The 25,041-nt window shown below is 42.2% G+C and overlaps 1 protein-coding gene across 1 annotated transcript in view; it reads right to left on the bottom strand.

Moving 5' to 3' along the window:
* LOC126416119 (ATP-binding cassette sub-family G member 1-like) overlaps window positions 1–25,041 on the bottom strand; it is a 379,097-nt gene that overhangs the window by 108,198 nt on the left and 245,858 nt on the right. The window contains exon 5 of the mRNA XM_050083643.1: window positions 23,877–24,000. Within this exon, the coding sequence (XP_049939600.1) occupies window positions 23,877–24,000 (124 nt within the window). The remainder of the gene's footprint in view (window positions 1–23,876; window positions 24,001–25,041) is intronic.

The following is a 25,041-nucleotide window of genomic DNA, read 5'->3' as shown; positions in this document are numbered from 1 at the left end:
ACAGAGATTCCGAAATCAGATACTGGATTGTAAGGCGTACCCAGGAGCAGATATAGACTCAGATCACAATATTGTAGTGATGAAGAGTAGGCTGAAGTTCAAGACATTAGTCAGGAAGAATCAATACGCAAAGAAGTGGGATACGGAAGTACTAAGGAATGAAGAGATACGTTTGAAGTTCTCTAACGCTATAGATACAGCAATAAGGAATAGTGCAGTAGGCAGTACAGTTGAAGACGAATGGACATCTCTAAAAAGGGCCATCACAGAAGTTGGGAAGGAAAACATAGATACAAAGAAGGTAGCTGCGAAGAAACCATGGGTAACAGAAGAAATTCTTCAGCTGATTGATGAAAGGAGGAAGTACAAACATGTTCCGGGAAAATCAGGAATACAGAAATACAAGTCGCTGAGGAATGAAATAAATAGGAAGTGCAGGGAAGCTAAGACGAAGAGGCTGCAGGAAAAATGTGAAGACATCGAAAAAGAAATGATTGTAGGAAGGACAGACTCAGCATACAGGAAAGTCAAAACAACCTTTGATGACATTAAAAGCAACGGTGGTAACATTAAGAGTGCAACGGGAATTCCACTGTTAAATGCAGAGGAGAGAGCGGATAGGTGGAAAGAATACATTGAAAGCCTCTATGAGGGTGAAGATTTGTCTGATGTGATAGAAGAAGAAACAGGAGTCGATTTAAAAGAGATAGGGGATCCAGTATTAGAATCGGAATTTAAAAGAGCTTTGGGGGACTTATTACGGTCAAATAAGGCAGAAGGGATGGATAAAATTCCATCAGAATTTCTAAAATCATTGGGGGAAGTGGCAACTATTCACGTTGGTGTGTAGAATATATGAGTCTGGCAATATACCATCTGACTTTCGGAAAAGCATCATCCACACAATTCCGAAGACGGCAAGAGCTGACAAGTGCGAGAATTATCGCACAATCAGCTTAACAGCTCATGCATCGAAGCTGCTTACAAGAATAATATACAGAAGAATGGAAAAGAAAATTGAGATTGCGCTAGGTGACGATCAGTTTGGCTTTAGGAAAAGTAAAGGGACGAGAGAGGCAATTCTGACGTTACGGCCAATAATGGAAGCAAGGCTAAAGAAAAATCAAGACACTTTCATAGGATTTGTCGACCTGGAAAAAGCGTTCGACAATATATAATGGTGCAAGCTGTTCGAGATTCTGAAAAAAGTAGGGGTAAGCTATAGGGAGAGACGGGTCATATACAATACGTACAACAACCAAGAGGGAATAATAAGAGTGGACGATCAAGAACGAAGTGCTCGTATTAAGAAGGGTGTAAGACACGGCTGTAGCCTTTCGCCCCTACTCTTCAATCTGTACATCGAGGAAGCAATGATCGAAATAAATGAAAGATTCAGGAGTGGAATTAAAATACAAGGTGAAAGGATGTCAATGATACGATTCGCTGATGACATTGCTATCCTGAGTGAAAGTGAAGAAGAATTAAATAATCTGCTGAACGGAATGAACAGTCTAATGAGTACACAGTATGGTTTGAGAGTAAATCGGAGAAAGACGAAGGTAATGAGAAGTAGTAGAAATGAGATCAGCGAGAAACTTAACATCAGGATTGATGGTCTGAAGTCAATGAAGTTAAGGAATTCTGCTACCTTGGCAGTAAAATAACCAATGACGAACGGAGCAAGGACATCAAAAGCAGACTCGCTATGGCAAAAAGGCATTTCTGGCCAAGAGAAGTCTACTAACATCAAATACCGGCCTTAATTTGAGGAAGAAATTTCTGAGGATGTACGTCTGGATTACAGCAGTGTATGGTAGTGAAACATGGACTGTGGGAAAACCGGAACAGAAGAGAATCGAAGCATTTGAGATGTGGTGCTATAGACTAATGTTGAAAATTAGGTGGACTGATAAGGTAAGGAATGAGGAGGCTCTACGCAGAATCGGAGAGGAAAGGAATATGTGGAAAGCACTGATAAGGAGAAGGGACAGGAAGATAGGACATCTGCTAAGACATGAGGGAATGACTTCCGTGGTACTAGAGGGAGCTGTAGAGGGCAAAAACTGTCGAGGAAGACAGAGATTGGAATATATCAAGCAAATAATTGAGGACGTAGATTGCAAGTGCTACTCTGAGATGAAGAGGTTAGCACAGGAAAGGAATTTGTGGCGGGCCGCATCAAACCAGTCAGTCAGTAGACTGATGAAAAAAAAAAAAAAAAAAAAAAAAAGGACCGTTTCAAAACCGAGCAGAAAAAAAACAACGCCGGCGATTGGACCGCAAAAAAGTCATTTTCCATCACGACAGTGCACCAGCACACATCACAGCAGTTGTGGTCGCAAAGTTAGTTGAAATAGGATTCAAACTCGTTTCACACCCACCTATTCTCCAGACGTTGCTCCTTCGGACTATTATTTGTTCCCCAATTTGAATGACTCTGAGCATTATGGGACTTAACGTCTGAGGTCATCAGTCCCCTAGAACTTAGAACTACTTACACCTAACTAACCTAAGGATATCACACACATCCATGCCCGAGGCGGTATTCGAACCTGCGACCGTAGCAGTCGCGCGGTTCTGGACTGAAGCGCATAGAACCGCTCGACCACCGGGGCCGGGCCCCAGTTTGAAGAAATGGCTGGCAGGACAAAGATTTTATTCAGACGAGGAGGTGATTGCAGCAACTAATAGCTATTTTGCAGACTTGGATAATTCCTATTATTCGGAAGGGATCAACAAATTAGAACAGCGTTGGACGAAGTGTACAAGTCTAAAAGGAGCCTATGTCGAAAAATAAAAAACGTTTTCCCCAAACACGTAAGTAGTTTTTATTTTTGCAAACGCCCCTCGTAGAGTTCCTGGCCTGCTCGACTTCCTGTACTGTGAGAGTAGAGCAGTGGAGCGGTGAACTCAAGGATCGGGTTGGATCCGACAGCATCGTTCTGTTCGACGGTTAATTTAACTCTATCTGGTGCTCTGTTTGGTTTCGCAGACCGTCACGTGTGGTACCGTGTGTACCGCGGTTTGCCGTAATGATCGCTTTCACCGCAGCTTAGTCGTCTTCATCAGGGGAGAAGATTACGTTACGGCATTTCGGTGAAAGGAAGTGTAGCCTGCGGAAGGAAGCTTGGTGAGTTACTACGGTATATTGATAATTTTCACTTATGGACCGTCTGACAGCAACTGAATAAAACACAATTTTAGTGCCATACGCGTTTCGCCTTTATTTTCTGCAAGGCATCATCGGTGGCCTGGAATATGTACATATGTTAGCTATTTTATTTACATTTTTGTCACTGTGCCTATAGGTTATGAACAGTTCTGGTGGTTGGTATTTCCTATTAAGTAGTAATGTTTTGAACTGTACTTACAGGTTGCGTAGACAGTTTCTTACATATTACGCTCCTGTTGCATTTTTGGTGTTATTCTTCTTCCTATGAGCGCCAATTTGCTGTTTTTTCCGCATTGCACAGCACTATGCACTGAACGCTTGTTTTAATGCAATGTTTTGGTTTCTGCTGCCGATTGTCAAATGTTTTTACCAAAGATCGAATATTACTGCCAAACTTATGAGTGTAACTATTGAAGTATCTGTGGTCTGTTCGTATATGCATTTGTGTGTGTGTGTGTGTGTGTGTGTGTGTGTGTGTGTTTTGGTGTGATATATATTTTTTGTGCTGTGTGTGTGTGTGTGTGTGTCTGTATTTTGGTGTTATGGTTTTTTGGGAGGTGGGCTGTGTGTGTGTGTGTGTGTGTGTGTGTGTGTGTGTATCAGTCTGTATTTTAGTGTTATATATATATATATATATATATATATATATATATATATATATTTATGTTATCATTTCTTTTATTAAGTGTAGTAGGGAGCCTGTGCTGATGTGTGTTTGTTCATTTATCACATGTTTATTTTCTGCTATGGCTTTCTGGATGTGAAAGTTTTCTTGCATTTGTATAAGATGTTTGTCATGGTTGCTTATTCTCATTATTTTCATTTCTTGTTCCATGTTTGTAGGATGATGGTTGTAGTGTTTTAAATGCTCTGCGAATGTGGAATGGTTTGTTTCATACTTCCAACATCTGATATGTTCTTTGTATCTTGTTTCAAAATTCCTGCATGTCATGCCTATATATACTGCATCACAACTTTGACATTCAAGTTTATATATTCCTGATTGTTGGAATTTGTCCCTCTTGGTAGCTGGCTGGCTTAGGTGTGATTGAAGGGTTTGCCCAGGCTTATATGCTATTTTGAAGCCCTGTCTCTTTAGGATGTTTGCAACTCTGTGTGTTAGTTTGTGTGTGTAGGTCATGGTGTACCATCTGGTTCTTTTCTGTGTGGTGTTGTCACTGTGTGTGTTTGTTGAGTGTGTTTGTAAGTTTTCAGCTTGTGAGTTCTTTTGCATTGTGGAAATGTTGTGTTTGTTTTTTATTTGTGTTTTTATTTTTTGATTGAGCCTGTGTACCACATGTGTGTCATACCCGTTGTTCCTAGCTATTTGTATGATCACAGTCTCAATCAAAAAATAAAAACACAAATAAAAAACAAACACAACATTTCCACAATGCAAAAGAACTCACAAGCTGAAAACTTACAAACACACTCAACAAACACACACAGTGACAACACCACACAGAAAAGAACCAGATGGTACACCATGACCTACACACACAAACTAACACACAGAGTTGCAAACATCCTAAAGAGACAGGGCTTCAAAATAGCATATAAGCCTGGGCAAACCCTTCAATCACACCTAAGCCAGCCAGCTACCAAGAGGGACAAATTCCAACAATCAGGAATATATAAACTTGAATGTCAAAGTTGTGATGCAGTATATATAGGCATGACATGCAGGAATTTTGAAACAAGATACAAAGAACATATCAGATGTTGGAAGTATGAAACAAACCATTCCACATTCGCAGAGCATTTAAAACACTACAACCATCATCCTACAAACATGGAACAAGAAATGAAAATAATGAGAATAAGCAACCATGACAAACATCTTATACAAATGCAAGAAAACTTTCACATCCAGAAAGCCATAGCAGAAAATAAACATGTGATAAATGAACAAACACACATCAGCACAGGCTCCCTACTACACTTAATAAAAGAAATGATAACATAAATATATATATATATATATATATATATATATATATATATATATATATATATATAACACTAAAATACAGACTGATACACACACACACACACACACACACACAGCCCACCTCCCAAAAAACCATAACACCAAAATACAGACACACACACACACACACACACAGCACAAAAAATATATATCACACCAAAACACACACACACACATACACAGGACAAAAACAAAAATAAATAAACAAATAAATACAATAAAATTAAATTAAATTAATACGACACCAAAAAAAAAAACACACACACACACACACACACAAATGCATACACGAACAGACCACAGATACTTCAATAGTTACACTCATAAGTTTGGCAGTAATATTCGATCTTTGGCAAAAACATTTGACAATCGGCAACAGAAACCAAAACATTGCATTAAAACAAGCGTTCAGTGCATAGTGCTGTGCAATGCGGAAAAAACAGCAAATTGGCGCTCATAGGAAGAAGAATAACACCAAAAATGCAACAGGAGCGTAATATGTAAGAAACTGTCTACGCAACCTGTAAGTACAGTTCAGAACATTACTACTTAATAGGAAATACCAACCACCAGAACTGTTTATAACCTATAGGCACAGTGACAAAAATGTAAATAAAATAGCTAACATATGTACATATTCCAGGCCACTGATGATGCCTTGCAGAAAATAAAGGCGAAACGCGTATGGCACTAAAATTGTGATTTATTCAGTTGCTGTCAGACGGTCCATAAGTGAAAATTATCAATATACCGTAGTATTACGCGCAACTGAGGAGGGCAGGACTACAAAACTTGGTGAGTTATTTTAGTGTATTATGTTTATTTAAAAAGAGAACGTTTTTGTCAGGTCTAGACATTCATACTCTAAATAAAGCTAATCCCGTGGAGTTCACTAGGCGAAAGCCAGAAACTATGATCATTTATATTCTTCGAGGCTGGTATGGCGTGTATGGATTCAGCGACTGGTGTTTTAGGTCGTAAACAATTCGTCAGAGGTACCCATTTCTAAGGAATCTGAGGGAGAAGGGTATATACCTCTAACATGGTAAGGCAGCAGAACAGTCTGCTTTACACTCTGGAGAGTTCTTCAACAGTCCTTTCTATCGTGTAAAAACATCCGCTTCCGATGCATATCATCCGATATTCTCGATTTGGTTTCATGGCGATGAAGGATGCACAGATAGCTACCAGTATTGTTAAGTTGTGTTATACGGTTTTCTCCTATCACGGTACTGATTACTTCACTCTGCAATTACATGCCCACAGATCGATCTTTTAGTAGTTGCGAATTGCGAAGGGTAAAACTGTGGCTGTTCTCTACAATGAGTGAACATCGGGTCGTACATGATAACTGCGCATAGAAGAAAAGTTATACAGAATCCTGTTTTTGCTCACTTTTCCTCGTCGATCCTAACAGGTCTCGAAAGGCCCACGCTACCAACCGGCCGCCGTGTTATCCTCAGCTCTTAGGAGTCACTGGATGTGGGTACAGAGGGTCACGTGGTCAGCACATTGCTCTCCCGGTCGTTGTCAGTTCTCGTGACTGGAGCCGCTACTTCTCAGTCAAGTAGCTCCTCCATCGGCCTCACAAGGGCTGAGTGCACCGCGTTTGCCAACAGCGCTCGGCAGACTCCGCTGGGGGCCCATCCAAGTGCTGGCCAAGCCCGACAGCACTTCGGTGATCTGACGGGAACCGGTGTTACCACTGCCGAAAGGCCGTTGGCTTTTTATTAAATTAGTCACCGACAAATTTCAGCAACTACCCTGGTGACTGTTATTCGCCTTCAAACAGGGTCAGGCGTAATATTATATTCTATGTAATTTCATATCACATGTGGCCTTTCTTGGTTATTCTTTTCATCATCGCCTTTGTCCGGTTCAAAGTGGTTTAAATGGCTTTAAGCACTACGGGACTTACCATCTGAGGTCATCAGTCCCCTAGACTTAGAACTAATTAAACCCAAATAACCTAAGGACATCACACACATCCATGCCCGAGGCAGGATTCAAACCTGCGACCGCAGCAGAAGCGCGGTCCGGACGGAGGCGCCTAGAACCGCTCGGCCACAGCGGCCGGCTCTCTTGTCAGGAAAGCAATTATTTTATTATTTAGAGCTGTAATTTGTAGGCTTTCATTTGTTAAGAATGAAACTGCATTTTGGGGAATGAAGAAAGATGAAAGATGTATTTTTTGCGAGCAGAGTTTTAGACAACAATGCATAAACAATTTTAAAATTTGTTCTCTGAGTTTTCACTTTCCAGGAAGATTAGTCAAAGGCTCTTCGTAACTGGTTGGATTTCTTGCTTCAGAATTTTTGCATTCAATATCAACGTAAAATTACTGCTGTATGGTCCACCCCTGGTAGCTGAGTGGATTGTCGGCACGGTTGCTCAGCGGGTTCGGTCAGAGACCTGGCGTGACTCTATATTAAAAAAAAAAAAACTGAGTGTAAAGATCAACAACTAACTTCAGTGGATGTCATGTGACGTACGCTTCGACCAAATACAACGAACAAAATGCAAAAAAAGAAAAAAAAAGTGAGAAGCGCGACGGAATGTCATACCTAATGGCCCGGGTTCGATTCCCGGCTGGGTCGGAGATTCTTTCCCCTCAGGGAGGGGGTTTTGTGTTGTCTTTAACACCATCATTTCATCCCCATCGACACGCAAGTCGCCGAAGTGGCGCCACCTCGAAAGACTTGCACCAGGCGAACGGTCTACCCGACGGGAAGCCCTAGCCAAACGGCATTTCCACTGATGTATGAATGAAAATAACTTTTCTAATTATTTTGCTGATTTATTTACTAACTTGTTGAGCATTTGGTTGGCTATTTGTCAAATTTAATCGTAAAAGGATATAATTTTAGGCCATAAACTCTAAAAGTGTGTCACGTCCATAATAATTTTAGTAACACAGAAAGATTACTTTGAAGTAATCGTGAAATCATGCTTAAAGCATTAAGGTAACCAACCTATAACAAATATTGAGTGGATAACCACTAGTTCTCTGGGTTATAATAATAGATGGCAATTTTAGAGTCTTGAACGTTTACGTATTTTAATTAGGTATGATGAAAATATTCCGACAGCACCTTACACAAGCCTGGATGTGGTGCGAAAGCTGCTTCTACACGTTTTCATTTTGCAAAATTGATTAATGGTGCTTTTCATTTAATATGAGAATAAAACACTAATTAGAGGATAATGATGGAACAGAATACGACAATAACGTTTTGCTAAGGTGAATCGGTTACGGTGGCTATACGTACTGACTTCTAACTAACTTCATACCAAATACGTTTAATATGGTACAGGATTTTCTTGTTTTTCCCTTTGCTTCCTGGAAGAGCACAGGAATGGGAAACACACAGGATGTGGGACAGGCAACACAGTGACCGACCTAATGAAAGAAAGCAGTCCTCTGGCTTCGGCACAGGTGGGCAGCCTGTGCTGTTGACTCCATGAAATTCGCCATGTTGGGGCAACCACGGGGGGTGTCAGGCACGTGCGTTTGTGGCCGAGCCGTGCACTGCGGCCAGGCCGAGGTCAGTGAAGGGATTCGGTTAGTGGAGGGTGGCGCTTTTTCGATTTCTGAAGAACACCTTAAGCAGATAACAAGCTTACTAATTTCCTAAGGAAAAAGAGAACTTCTAATACGAGGCTACTTGCTGGGCACGGAAAGCACGATTGGTAAAAATGTTTCTAATGGCACGGAGACAGAGCGGAAAGAAGCAGCATTTTGGAAGAAGGGTGAATCGAGAAGTCATTATTGGTGTTTTATTGCGCCGCGTTTGTTTAAGTTCACATTTTGCAATTGTTGGGAATATCCTGTTCTGGCTCGAAGGAGTAGCAGGCTGAATGGTGTAGCTAAATGGCTCTGAGCCCTATGGGACTTAACTGCTGAGGTCAGCAGTCCCCTAGAACTTAGAACTACTTAAACCTAACTAACCTAAGAACATCACACACATCCATGCCCGAGGCAGGATTCGAACCTGCGACCGTAACGGTCGCGTGGGTCCAGACTGAAGCGCCTAGAACCGCTCGGCCACACTGGCCGGCGTGTAGCTAAAACTCAGCGAGTTAGCTGGGAGATGGGAAGGTGTGCGCATTTTGTCAGATCAGTAGTATTCGTTTGGAGACAGAGTCTTGCACAGGGCTATTGAGAGCGAGGAACAGGCCTAGGGTAAAATGTATGATTGGGTCCCGTCTCCAAATATAACGTTTTATTGTTATTTTTAAAGAAGTTTTAAGAAAATTTGAACTTAATGCAATTTGGGGAATATTGGAGATATACAAAAATACTCATTGGGAAGAATACAGAAAAATATATTTTCTTATTAAACTCTAAATGTATTTTTGCAAATGCAATATGTTCCAAAAAGACATGTGCAAAAATGCCATTTTTCAGAGGTCACATCTCGGGTTATGCCGATCACAGAAATAAAGTGACAATTGTTCCGGATAGCCATGGCATAGTGACCATTTGAATACCCATCCGAAGAACCTGATTCCTGTAGCTATTCTACAGAATAGAATCAAAATTTAAACGTTACACATTTTCTCCAGCCCAGGCAAATTGATCGAATCGGCTGGTTTTAGGTGTTATCTAGGGCGGACTTTGGGAGCTTATGAAAGCAAGCACCATTTGTTAATGGGAGATTCCTGAGAAAACTCCAGGATATCACTATTTTTTTTTTTTTTTTTTTGCTCCGGAAAATAGCAGTTGTGTGGATGGCCACTGCTTTAAAATTTTATCATATGTTATTAAGGTAACATTTTTTTCGTTATCACTGTTTGTTACCAAGATCCATAGGATCAAAGTTGTCGTACTTAGCCGTAAAATACGCCAGTAATATCCGGTATGAGGCGCAAATGTTGTTTTATCTGACGTTGTGGACACTTAACAAGGGTTCTCCGTTCATTCGGAGAATTTCGAGGAAACCAAACTGTTGCTGCTGGTTAACCTTTCGGCAAGACTCAATGGGGGAGCAACTCCTCTGAAGACGTCCAGCGCAGTTCTGGACGAAACGTTATTAATGGAAGAGTTTCATGGACCACTATCTTCTTTCCCGAAATGTTTAGCAACAGCAATATCAACCGGTCGTGGAAGCCTTCATTCTGTCACCACTAGACTATGATTTTAGTCACCAGTTTTTCGCCAGTAAACCTTCACGATGCAGTGTCTTTGTATAATGCGCTCTTCGCATATATATCGAATGTGCCCTAGGTGATACTGCAGTAACAAAAGATAGGATCTTAACATGCGTGAAAAGAACTGAAAATGGCAGCCAAAAATAATGTAAAACTGGAAAGACCGGAAATCAATAAAATATTTCTAACAACATTTTTACTCTTTTATGATACAAATCATAAGGTTATCACTATAGATGAAATGCAATCGATGAGCAAAGTATTGAGAAAAACATAAAGCAAACGATTTAGTGTTAACCATATATTATGTGTGTACGTATCAGTTGTTTACATGTATCGAAGATAAATGAACTCTCTAAACTTTACTGACCTATAGGATTCGTTTTATACAGGGTGCTACAAAAAGGTACAGCCAAACTTTCAGGAAACATTCCTCACACACAAAGAAAGAAAATATGTTATGTGGACATGTATCCGGAAACGCTTACTTTCCATGTTAGAGCTCATTTTATTACTTCTCTTCAAATCACATTAATCATGGAATGGAAACACACAGCAACAGAACGTACCAGCGTGACTTCAAACACTTTGTTGCAGGAAATGTTCAAAATGTCCTCCGTTAGCGAGGATACATGCATCCACCCTCCGTCGCATGGAATCCCTGATGCGCTGATGCAGCCCTGGAGAACGCCGTATTGTATCACAGCCGTCCACAATACGAGCACGAAGAGTCTCTACATTTGGTACCGGGGTTGCGTAGACAAGAGCTTTCAAATGCCCCCATAAATGAAAGTCAAGAGGGTTGAGGTCAGGAGAGCGTGGAGGCCATGGAATTGGTCCGCCTCTATCAATCCATCGGTCACCGAATCTGTTGTTGAGAAGCATAAGAATACTTCGACTGAAATGTGCAGGAGCTCCATCGTGCATGAACCACATGTTGTGTCGTACTTGTAAAGGCACATGTTCTAGCAGCACAAGTAGAGTATCCCGTATGAAATCATAATAGCGTGCTCCATGTTCGTGATGAACACTAACCTGTTAATGCTACGTACTGATGTGCTTGATGCTAGTACTAAAGAGCAATGAGTCGCATGTCAACACAAGCGCCGAGGTCTACATTACCTTCCTTCAAATGGGCCAACTGGTGGTGAATCGAGGAAGTACAGTACATACTGACGAAACTATAATGAGCTCTAACGTGGAAATTAAGCGTTCCCGGACACATGTCCACATAAGATCTTTTCTTTATTTGTGTGTGAGGAATGTTTCCTGAAAGTTTGGCCGTACCTTTTTGTAACACCCTGTATAATCTGCTGTAGCAGCAGAATGCAGGAAAGCAGCGGAAAAATGCTCCTGTCGGAGCAGAGTCGGGTGAACATGTACCTCTTGAAAAGACTCTAGCAGAAAATTGTGGAGCAAGTTGCCTCAATTATCATTCTGCCTTCCTCGCCAGACATTTTGGCGTGCGAAGATATTCGCACTTTTTTGTGCTGAAACAGAGTAGCAGAGAGACAGTGCCTGTAAAAGAGAGGGGAGACAGTGCCAGAAGGAGGAAAAAAGAAAGGAGAGAGTTTAAATGAAAAAGAGAGGTGAGTGGACACCATGCACAGGCTTTGGGGGTTATGGACCGGCGAACTTTAACATGCAAGTGTAAATGTGGGTGTATTTTGGACCAGAATTTTGATCACTTGGGTGTAGACGGAAAAAGGAAGTTGGTCAGAGGGGGGAGGGTGGTGGAGACGGACAGAGAGGAGGAGGAGGGGGAGATAGACAAAGAAAGAGGAGATGAGGGAAAATATGGACAGAGGGTCCATGTCTGTTGCACTTTGTCAGTTCATGTACGGTTAATGCTGTTTGTAGATGACGTCCCATGTGTGCTCGATTGTAGAAAGATCTGGTGCTCGAGCAGGCCATGTCAACAAGTCGACATGTTGTAGAGGTGTTATTTTACAACAGTGGTATGTGGGCGAGCGTTATCCTGTTAGAAAATGCAACCACTCGAATCATCAGGCTGACGGACAAATTCGAAATCTGGGTGCGTGGGATAACCACAAGAGAGCTCCTTCTGTCATGCGAAATCGCACCTCAGACCATAACTGCAGGTACTGATTCAGTGTGTCTCAACACGCAAACAGGTTCGTTGCAGGTTCTCAGCTGGCCTCCTCCTAACCAACACGCAGCCATCACTGGCACCGAGGCATAACCACCTTTCATCACAAAACGCAACAGAGCTCCACCCTGTCTATGAGCTCTTGCCTGACACCACTGAAGTCGCAAATGGTAGTGGTACAGGGCAGTGGAATGCACTGCCAAGCTAGAGATGGTTCTTGATTCACTTCATAGGAAGTACCAGAAATTAGTTATATGTGGTGGCTTCAGTGTTAATTTCGTGTATGATTGTGCAAAAAAAAATATGTCGGTATATGTCCTAAATCCATATGATCTGATGCAGACTGTTTTTCCAACTAAGATGCAGGGAAACAATAGCTTAGCCACAGACAATATTTTTATTCATTCTTCATTACTAGATGGGCATTCTGTTTGTAAAAGGGTGAATGGCCTTCCAGACCATGGTGCACAAATTTTAACACAAAGGTTTTAGTACTGAAACAAATGACATTTAATTACAAACTATGTAAGAAAGTTAATCCAACAGCAATAGAGAGTTTTTTAAATCTTGCCAAGGAACAAGAATGGCAGGATGTTTATAGTGCCGATAAAGTAGATTATAATACAATGCTTTCCTTAACACATTTCTCATGCTCTTTGAGATGTGCTTTCCACTAGAACGTTCTAAACGGGGTACTAGCAGTAAAAGGCAGCCTGAGTGGCTGACTAGTGGGATAAAGATATCATGTAGAACAAAGCGGGAATTATATCAAAATGTTAGAAGTATTCACAATCAAGCTGCAGTAGCCCATTACAAACAGTATTGTAAAGTGCTTGAAAATTCATTAAGAAGGCAAAGAGTATGTTGTACCAAAATAGTATAGCTAATTCACAGGATAAAACTAAAACCATACAGTTGTGAAGGAAGTGTCTGGCCAGCAGCACAAGGTCGACGAGATTAAGTGAATTCGTAGTAAAACTATTTCTGTTACTGATAAATCAGATACATCTACAACATTTAACAATCATTTTCTGAGCATTGCTGGTGAATTAAATAAAAATTTAGTTTCTACAGGGAATCATATAACTGTCTTGGCAAATGCCTTTCTGAGATTGATGTCTGAAATACTCCTCTGTGGTACAGACAAGGGGGAGATTGAGTCAAAAATTAAATCATTGAAGACTAAGGACTCTCATGGATATGATGGAGTGCCTAGCAGAACATTAAAGTACTGTGCTGCACACGTTAGCTGCATATTTAGCCACATTCGTAATTTTCCTTTAGAAACGGCCAGTTTCCTAAACGATTAAAGTACTCAGTAATAAAGCCGCTTTATTAAAATGGAGAAAGGGATAATGCAGACAATTTTAGACGTATTCCTATGCCAACAGTGTTTGATAAAGTTATTGAAAAGAATGTGTATGTAAGGACAATTGATCATTTTATATCACACGATTTGCTATCAGATATACAGTTCGGCTTTAGAAGGCGTTTAATAACTGAAAGTGCTCTATTATCTTTTCTCTGTGAGATACTGGATTGGTTAAACAAACTGTTTCGAACGCTAGGCATATTTTTTTATTTAACTACGGCGTTTGATTGTGTTGATCACAAAATATTGCTCCAGAAGTTAGACCATTGTGAAATACGGGGAGTAGCTCACAATTGGTTCACCTCTTACTTTAACGACAGACAGCAAAAGGTCATTACTCACAGTGTTGAGAATGACTATGATGTAGGGTCTGAGTGGGGTACGGTCAAATGGGGGGTGCCCCAGGGATCAGTGTTGGGCCGCTCCTGTTCCTTATTTATATAAATGGTATGCACTGTGGTATTATGGGTAACTCCAAAATATTTGTATTTTCTGATGACACTAGCTTGGTAGTAAAGGATGTTGTAACACTGGCTCGGTTCATGACATAAGTTCATGGCTTGTAGAAAATAAACTAACGCTAAATCACAATAAGACTCAGTTTTTACAGTTTCTAACACGCAATTCAACAAAACTCGACGTTTTAATTTCACGGAATGGGCATACGATTAGTGGAACTGTACAGTTCAAAATTATAGGTGTTCAGATAGATAGTAAACTGTCGTGGAAAGCCCCCATTCAAGATCTTTTTCAAAGATTTAATGCTGCCATTTTTACTATTCGAACGGTATCTGAAGTAAGTGATCGTTCTATACGAAAATTAGTCTACTTTGGTTATTTTCATTCGCTTATGTCGTATGGCATTATATTTTGGAGTAACTCTTCGCATTCTAAAAGGATATTTTTGGCTCAGAAACGGGCCATTCGGGCAATAAGTGGTGTAAGTTCGCGAACTTCTTATCGACCCCTGTTGACTAGTCTGGGTATTTTGACATTGGCCTCTCAATATATATATTCTTTACTGACGTTTCTTATTAATAATATTCCCAAGAACAAGCAGCTTTCACTCAGTTAATACTCGGCAGAAATCCAACCCGCATTTGAATCGGGCTTCCTTAACTCTTGAGCAAAAAGGTGTGCAGTATGCTGCTTCATCCATTTTCAATATGCTATTACAAGAATTAAAAAATCTTAGCAGTAGCCCACGCGCTTTCAAACCTAAACTGAAGAGTTTCCTCATGGGTCACTCCTCATATTCTATTGAGGAGTTCCTTGAAAAATTAAGGTGATTTTTACGTTATACCGCTGACTGCATTTACTTAAACTTGAGGCTTGACTTTTTTTGGGTTCGTAAACATTTTAGTTTTATCTGTTATTACGTTTATGTTGTAATTTCATGTACTGACACGTTCCATGACCTTGGAGATTTCCTCCTCAATTTGGTCCCAAGAAACTTGGACGTGTAAATAATAATAATAATAATAATAATAATTGTAATAATAAATGCTACAGGGCATCTGGCTCGGAGCTGTCCTTGAAGTAACCGATTTGTAAAGTGCGTTGTGTCACTGTGGTCGTGCCAGTTGCTGCTCAAATTGCTGCTGCACATAAAGTACAGCGCCCCTGAGCCATACACCGAACGCGATGGTCTTCCTCTCGGGAATGCTCCGTGGCCGATCAGAGCCCGGTCATCTTGCGACAGTACATTCTCTTGACCATCACTGCCAGATTTCATGCACAGTGGCTATATTTCTGCGAAAGCTTTCAACAATATAGCAGAAGCAACATTCATCTTCTCGTAGCCCTACTACATGTCCTCGTTCAAAATCAGTGAGGTGCGGATAATCGCCTCTTTGTCGCCTTAAAGGCATTCTTGACTAACATCAACTCACCAAGTACAGTCTCAAAGGTAGCTAACTATCACGATAGTTACAGCGTGTATTTCACGCAGACCTAATTTCCATCTTTACAGTGGCGCTACTAGCACCGCTGTTATGCAATTGGCGCGAAATTGGAATAGACATCATCTTTTAGGTGTAGAAACACATCTTCCAACTTTCGGTTATGTTGCACAACTCATTGGTGATGCGATTTTTTACCGTAGGAGTAAACAAAAGAAATCCCAGGTTATAACTAACGACTGATGGTCACCAAAATGTCGTCTTTGTCTGTAGAAGACACCTTCAATATTGCTTGATCGTATTATTAGCGTAAAAAACTACCTGAGGGTTAACATCATCTTTTGGACCGCAGCTCACTAGCCAAGAAGAAAGTCTTGTGTATGCAGTGAGTGGACAGCCTAATGAATAATATTGAGTCACATGTCACATGCCCCGGATGTTCTATCGGATAAGGTCATCAGGACCGTGCCATTCAGAAAATGGAGCAACTGCAGCAAAAGCGCATTTAAAAAAAAAAAAAAAAAAAAAAAACGCACCACGTACCAGTTGATAAAGAATCCAGGGTTCCGAGTAAAGTCATGCGTGTCATTTCCTTATCCAGTGTCACGCCCTCGCGAGGCCAATGTACTCCGTGACAAGAGCTTCTTGGGCTACTCGCATCAGAACGATGTCTTTGCAAATGTTCGAAGTATAACTGTCGCATGTGGAAACCACGTGTTCTTTTACTCGCTGTTTACAGAGAAACGTGACCTAATGTTCTGCAGTGAAGAACTGGTATTTCTGTTCCACGTCTTTTTTTTTTTTTATCTGCTTGCAAAAGCACTATCAATGTCAATGTCATGATCTTCTCGCTGATCGTGCTCCTCTGAAAGTGACGCTGTAAAACACAATGTTAGACCAAGGATATCGCCATAGATAAACAATTGCATTTCCCGACCCATTACCAATTTTTATGTATTCATTCAAATATTACCAGATATTATAATAATTAACACAGTCCAGAGATTTCTTCACAAATTACCGGCAGCACTAACCGTATTTGCAATTTAATTTGAAAAACTTCGTACAGAATATTAATTTCTACGTAGTAAAACATCAAGCTGATCCACAACTATGGTTTGTTGATGATTTACGGCTTCTGGAATTTGTAGAATGCAATCAGGAAACGAAAGCTGCTGTTGCGCATTTAATTCGATCAACACTTGTGAAAAAGACCTATCAGTGAATGCTGCGGACAAGATTATGCTAAAGGAAGTACACTACTCGCCATTAAAATTGCTACACCACGAAGATGATGTGCTACAGACGCGAAATTTAACCGACAGGAAGAAGATGCTGTGAAATGCAAATGATTAGCTTTTCAGAGCATTCACACAAGGTTGGCGCCGGTGGCGACACCTACAACGTCCTGACATGAGGAAAGTTTCCAACCGATTTCTCATACACAAACAGCAGTTGACCGGCGTTGCCTGGTGAAACGTTGTTGTGATGCCTCATGTAAGGAGGAGAAATGCGTACCATCACGTCTCCGACTTTGATAAAGGTCGGATTGTAGTCTATCGCGATTGCGGTTCATCGTATCGCGACATTGCTGCTCGCGTTGGTCGAGATCCAATGACTGTTAGCAGAATATGGAATCGGTGGGTTCAGGAGGGTAATACGGAACGCCGTGCTGGATCCCAGCGGCCTCGTATCACTAGCAGTCGAGATGACAGGCATCTTATCCACATGGCTATAACGGATCGTGCAGCTACGTCTCGATCCCTGAGTCAACAGATGGGGACGTTTGCAAGACAACAACCATCTGCACGAACAGTTCGACGTTTGCAGCAGCATGGGCTATCAGCTCGGAGACCATGGCTACGGTTACCCTTGACGCTGCATCACAGACAGGAGCGCTTACGATGGTGTACTCAGCGACGAACCTGGGTGCAGGAATGGCAAAACGTCAATTTTTCGGATCAATCCAGGTTCTGTTTACAGAATTATGATGGTCGCATCCGTGTTTGTCGTCATCTCGGTGAACGCACATTGGAGGCGTGTATTCGTCATCACCATACTGGCGTATCACCCGGTGTGACGGTATGGGGTGCCATTGGTTAAACGTCTCGGTCACCTCTTGTTCGCATTGACGGCACTTTGAACAGTGGACGTTACATTTCAGATGTGTTACGACCGGTGGCTCTACCCTTCATTCGATTACTGCGAAACCCTACATTTCAGCAGGATAATGCACGACCGCATGTTGCAGGTCCTGTACGCGCCTTTCTGGATACAGAAAATGTTCGACTGCTGCCCTGGCCAGCACATTCTCCGGATCTCTCACCAATTGAAAACGTCTGGTCAATGGTGGCCGAGAAACTGGCTCGTCACAATACGTCAGTCACTACTTTTGATGAACTGTGGTATCGTGTTGAAGCTGCATGGGCAGCTGTACCTGTACACGATATCCAAGCTCTGTTTGACTCAATGCCCAGGCGTATGAAGGCCGTTATTACGGCCAGAGGTGGTTGTTCTGGGTACTGATTTCTCAGGATGTATGCACCCAAATTGCGTGAAAATGTAATCAAATGTCAGTTCTAGTATAATATATTTGTCCAATGAATACCCGTTTATCATCTGCATTTCTTTTTGGTGAAGCAGTTTTAAGGGCCAGTAGTTTAGTATTATAGTGTCTTACAAAAGAGCTCAGATACTTTTCCTTCGGGGAAATGTTCTTGTAAAGTTTTCTCCATATGCTTGTCATAGCCTTACGTGGAGGACATGCACCTGAGAGTTGCCACGAAGCAGATACTTTTTTCGGAGTTTCAACTTCTTGAGAAGCTGTTCAGTAGCAGTGCACAACGACGAGAAATTCTGAAACTGTGTGTTAGAGGACGTTTGTGTTCCATGTCTGATAACCTATGGAGTGTAATTGCAGATCACCTGTATTAGATTTCAATTGCTGCTCAAACTTTCAGTAAGCTATTCAAGATTAATGTATTATATGTCATTATTGACCATCCAGTGTTTAACTTAAAAATCTATTATGCAACAGTGAAGATGCTAGAAAATGACTGACTATCGGGTTATTGAGGCATACATGTCATTTATCATTTAATACTATAATAATGTCACAACACATTTAGATGAAGAAATTAAATATTTGAAAAATGTCATACTTCAAAGTGTCAATACATTACTTTTGAACCACTGGACTCTTGAAAAAGGCGCCAAGCTTACAATTTGAAGCTTCTTTCCGAATATATGTGCAGCTATGCGCAACTTTTACACTCTTCCAGTGACTGTATCAGAGACAGAAAGGTCATTCAGTATACTGGCTTTTTAAAAAAATTATCTCAGATCAACTATGCATCTCACGAATTTGGGATGCATGGCAACTGTGTATAATTTTTAGCTAGGTAGCTAGACGTCGATCCCGAGATTCGAACTTTTCCTGAAAGAAAGGCACGCAAAGTGTCGTTGACAGTTCTACAGGGAAGTTGGTTGTAATATGCTTTCCGCTGCACTGCTTTTGGCGGTTTACATGTTATTTATTGATGCGTGCGCACAACAGGGAACGAGTGGGAACAGAATATGTCATATCGCAGCGTTACTGGCAACAATAACAATGTGCAAATCAGTATAATATGTAGCCTTTTGTTTCAAAGTGGAGTGACAGTAAATTAAACCGATTTAAAAAGTAAAATTAAAAGCATACATTCATGGTTGAGCTATCTTTGTTCAAGAGTAACTTGTTTGAAACATCCTTTCATGATGACAGTTGCTCCCTTGAGATCTAGCCCAGTGCTAGATTCATTGCTTAGTGCCATCTGAAACCGAATTGCATTGCCTTGTAGGCCGGGGTTGAGCTGTCATCCAATGCCCTAGCTGTTGTGGTCTTGAGCTCCTGATAACTCTCTTTACCACTATTTTTCGGACCGATTTATAACTATTCTTTCAGTCTCGTACTCCACGAAGGTGTCATGCGCTAGTATTCTTTCTCGACACATTTAAAATTTGTACCATCATTTATGATTCATTCGATTAGTGTGTTAGTTCTTCCAAAGCAGCAATGGAAACTGGGGATATGGTTAACAACTATTTTATCTTTTATCATATTCCAAGCAGTTTTGATTGTAATAGAACATGATACAAAATGTACCATCATAGCTACTGCTTGATGTGTCCACATCGAGTCCACGTGGAGTGCTGGATAAGGTTGAATGCCATGTTTGTGGCCTAAGGCTTCTAGCTGGAATTCTATAGTAATTGATGAGCTTTATTTCGTCATGCCTCGTGAATTGTTACTGGCATTTTAAAGATATCCTGCTAAGTTCTAGTTAACAAGCTTCTATGGCAACTAGTGTTGGTTGAGCTATCTTTGTTCAAGAGTAACTTGTTTGAAACATCCTTTCATGATGACAGTTGCTCCCTTGAAATCTAGCCCAGTGCTAGATTGTATTGAAAGTTTATTTAATTGTTAAAGTGAATGCCATGTTTATACATTTGCTTAAAGTGAATTTTTTTCTTTGAATTATTCAGAGTGAATCTTTCTTAATTATTAGAATCGTCAATACTTTTATCATGATAGAAGCTGTTGTAAATTTCCTGTGCCTTTGTGTTTGTACCGAGTAAGCACCAAAGAATGAAAAACAAACCTGTCATGAAAGGATTTTTTAATAAATATAATTTTTGAAAATATTGTTCCAGCACCTTTTCTCAACGGAGCGATGATTCCTGACCTTTAAAAACGAAGGAGCCATTTCACTACTAGTGTTATCAAAACGTAGAGGCCATAAAATTGAACGTTTTTCTTAGTAAAAATGTTCGGTAATACACTCCTGGAAATTGAAATAAGAACACCGTGAATTCATTGTCCCAGGAAGGGGAAACTTTATTGACACATTCCTGGGGTCAGATACATCACATGATCACACTGACAGAACCACAGGCACATAGACACAGGCAACAGAGCATGCACAATGTCGGCACTAGTACAGTGTATATCCACCTTTCGCAGCAATGCAGGCTGCTATTCTCCCATGGAGACGATCGTAGAGATGCTGGATGTAGTCCTGTGGAACGGCTTGCCATGCCATTTCCACCTGGCTCCTCAGTTGGACCAGCGTTCGTACTGGACGTGCAGACCGCGTGAGACGACGCTTCATCCAGTCCCAAACATGCTCAATGGGGGACAGATCCGGAGATCTTGCTGGCCAGGGTAGTTGACTTACACCTTCTAGAGCACGTTGGGTGGCACGGGATACATGCGGACCTGCATTGTCCTGTTGGAACAGCAAGTTCCCTTGCCGGTCTAGGAATGGTAGAACGATGGGTTCGATGACGGTTTGGATGTACCGTGCACTATTCAGTGTCCCCTCGACGATCACCAGTGGTGTACGGCCAGTGTAGGAGATCGCTCCCCACACCATGATGCCGGGTGTTGGCCCTGTGTGCCTCGGTCGTATGAGGTCCTGACTGTGGCGCTCACCTGCACGGCGCCAAACACGCATACGACCATCATTGGCACCAAGGCAGAAGCGACTCTCATCGCTGAAGACGACACGTCTCCATTCGTCCCTCCATTCACGCCTGTCGCGACACCACTGGAGGCGGGCTGCACGATGTTGGGGCGTGAGCGGAAGACGGCCTAACGGTGTGCGGGACCGTAGCCCAGCTTCATGGAGACGGTTGCGAATGGTCCTCGCCGATACCCCAGGAGCAACAGTGTCCCTAATTTGCTGGGAAGTGGCGGTGCGGTCCCCTACGGCACTGCGTAGGATCCTACGGTCTTGGCGTGCATCCGCGCGTCGCTGCGGTCCGGTCCCAGGTCGACGGGCACGTGCACCTTCCGCCGACCACTGGCGACAACATCGATGTACTGTGGAGACCTCACGCCCCACGTGTTGAGCAATTCGGCGGTACGCCCACCCGGCCTCCCGCATGCCCACTATACGCCCTCGCTCAAAGTCCGTCAACTGCACATACGGTTCACGTCCACGCTGTCGCGGCATGCTACCAGTGTTAAAGACTGCGATGGAGCTCCGTATGCCACGGCAAACTGGCTGACACTGACGGCGGCGGTGCACAAATGCTGCGCAGCTAGCGCCATTCGACGGCCAACACCGCGGTTCCTGTGTGTCCGCTGTGCCGTGCGTGTGATCATTGCTTGTACAGCCCTCTCGCAGTGTCCGGAGCAAGTATGGTGGGTCTGACACACCGGTGGCAATGTGTTCTCTTTTCCATTTCCAGGAGTGTACGTCGGTTTTATTGCTCTGGGATGAAAAATGATGTATATTGTAATGAAAAATGCTGGAAGCACTCCTTTGCGAAATTTAGAACACGATCTTAACGAGGCCACATCAAGCAGCTATGCTACTAATAGTTTTCATTCTATGACATTATTGTAACTAAATTAGATGAGTACCTTCTCTAGGTATGTAATTATTCCTGTCTGCTGTTAATCCATCACCTCCTGCCCCTCTCTCTGCCCACCACATGCTGACCCTCTATCCGCCCATCTCCTTCCATCCATTTCCTTCAGCCTGTCTCCTCCCATAACAATCCCTCAGCCCTTTTCCACCAAACCCTCTCCATCTAGCCGTTTCCTCCCATCCCTCTCCCTTAGCCCGCCTCCTCCCTCATCCCACCTTCCCCTAACCCTCCCCCTCCACCCATTCCCTCCCATCCCTCTCCATCAGACCATCTAATAACACCCCTCTCCCTCTCTCTGCGCCGCGAGGGATTAACCAAGCGGTCTAAGGTGCTGCGGTCATGGACTGTGCGGCTGGTCCTGGCGGAGGTTCGAGTCCTCCTTCGGGCATGTGTGTGTGTGTTTGTCCTTAGGATAATTTAGGTTAAGTAGTGTGTAAGCTTAGGGAGTGATGACCTTAGCAGTTAAGTCCCGTAAGATTTCACACACATAAAAAAATCATACCCCCTCAGTCTGCATCTGCCAGTCCGTCTCCCTTGGCCTATGTTCTCCCTGTCCCTCTCCCTCGGCCCATATTCTCCAATCCCTCTCCCTAAGCCCATTTCCGACCATCCTGCTCCCTCAGCATGTATCTGTCTATTCCTCTCCCAGAGGGCATCCTTTCCCTTCCCTCTCCCTCAGCCCATTTACTCCCACAATTCTCTCACAACCCACATCGTCATTTGTCTCCCTCAGCCTGTAGACCATAACATCCGTGAAATGGGCTGGTCTGTCCAAAGTAGCGACATGAACCCAATGGAACAACTTTGTGACGATTTTTAAATACGACTTAGTTTCAGACCCCTGCATTCGATATCAGTACCCTCTCTGGTTTCTGCTCTTGAAGAAGAATGGGCTGGTATTCCTTCACAGGCATTCAGGCGCCTCAATGAAAGTGTCCCAGCAGAGTTCGGCACTCCAAGCCGTCATAAAGGTTAAGGACTGACACACCCAATATTAATGTCCACTATAGGTGGCCTGATACTTTTGATCGAACAGTGTATGCTGCTATGATTTGCAGAGCTATGTCATTTTGGCAGCGTTTATTATCGCCTTGACAACTAGCGCACTCATAAGCTCAGAGTTGTGAAACTCTCACTCTGGTATAGAGAAAAAGCTGTTTTGAACAATAATTTGCCGTAGGTGGCAAACATCTGTAGGACACGACAGAGTCTTTTCTTCTGTTTTTCACAGGCGTTCGTCCATCACCATTCATTTTACATCATTATCCAACAAATTTTAGTGTTTAGACTCGGTCAGTCTTCACCTGGAATGATTTAAGAGAACTACAGGAAATTTTAACCTCTTCTGTACAGATGGAGAAAGGAATGTCAGATTGAAGATATGAGTTGTGTCTGGGTAGCTCAGTTGTAAGGGCACAGTCTGCGAAAGGAAATTATCTACGTTCAACTCCCGGCTTGACACACTGTTTTAATGTGTCAGACGTTTCTCTGACTTGTATTATTCTCATCGTATAAACATGAAGTAAAGACTAGTACATGAAATTACTAGAATGAGCTCGTTGTATTCAAACGCAGGAAAATCCTGACTGTGACGTTCATGCCAAGTTTGTAACCTATCTCACCTATACGGCAATTAACCGCGGCTCGGTAGGCATTATAGTATAGGCGTGGTAATTTTTTCTGTTTAAAATACCCAATTTCAAAATCATCAGCTTTTCCTACATTCTCCACTGCAGCGTTGCGCTTTCTCTTCGACGTACCGCGTCAAACTGCTTGAAGATAGAGGCACTGGGCTGGTGGATGGAGCAGATGACGTTGCAACCGTCTCTGGCCAGCATCTTTAGCACACGGAGGCACTGCGAGCATGCCAGCTGGTCCAGGCCCCTGCAACAAATCATGACGACTTTTTTTGAGTGCATGTGGTATTTCTAGAAAAAAAAAGGATTACTCATGAAATCGAAATAACAAATATAGCTGTCTGGGATTTTAAGTCATAAAACCTCGTGTGTAAATGATGAATCATTTTACTCTTCTTCTTCTTCTCCTTCTTCTTCTTCTTCTTCTTCTTCTTCTTTCTCCTCAGCTGTTGCCGGCCGCTGTGGCCGAGCGGGTCTAGGCGCATCCGTCCTGCTGCTACCGTCGCAGGTTCGAACCCTGCCTCAGTCATGGATATGTATGAAGTTCTTAGGTTAGTTAGGTTTAAGTAGTTCTAAGTCTAGGGGACTGATGACCTCAGACGTTAAGTCCAATAGTGCTTAGAGCCTCAGCTGTTACGACTTTTCTCTGTTACATTTTCTTTTTTTGTGTGTCACTCCACGTGGTTAATTGCCTAGCGCTCAACCTTTAGGACAAGATAATGCGTAAGCAGTAAGGCTAACTACTTAGATGATTTCGAGAGAATCGCAGCAGAAGTTTTGCACGTCAGTGATGTACTGGTGCATAGCAAACCAGAGTACGGGCTGGCGGCGGACATGCGCTAGCATTCTAACTTCGTAATTGGTGGCTCGCTGGATCAAGTCCCACTTTTTTAAAAAAAATTATATTGTTTCATTACTTCATAAATATTACATTTGAAGAATAATTAATGAAACGACTTGTGCAATTGCATGAACTGTTATTGATTTCTCAATGTTATTTGGTTGTTTTCTTAATTTTTACTATCTCAATAAATATTATAAATATGACTAGCGACAAGTAAATGACGACGCCAGAAGTTTTCCTGAAAATGTATGCCTGTAGTGACTTTCGAAATCGCGTATATTTCCAGTCCAGTGAGATGCAGAGAACTGCTTAGCACCTTGACTCTTAGATATGGAGACGCAGGTCTCGATGACGAGAGATAGTCTTGTAAAGCCCAAGTTAGACATCGATAAATAAAGGTATAAATAACTTTATTCAATAGTACAGTTAGTTACAATATCATGG

Source organism: Schistocerca serialis, chromosome 8 (assembly GCF_023864345.2).
Source record: "Schistocerca serialis cubense isolate TAMUIC-IGC-003099 chromosome 8, iqSchSeri2.2, whole genome shotgun sequence".
Lineage (NCBI taxonomy): Eukaryota > Metazoa > Arthropoda > Insecta > Orthoptera > Acrididae > Schistocerca > Schistocerca serialis.
The sequence above is the reverse complement of the archived record's forward strand: the minus strand, read 5'-3'. Positions and strand labels throughout refer to the sequence as shown.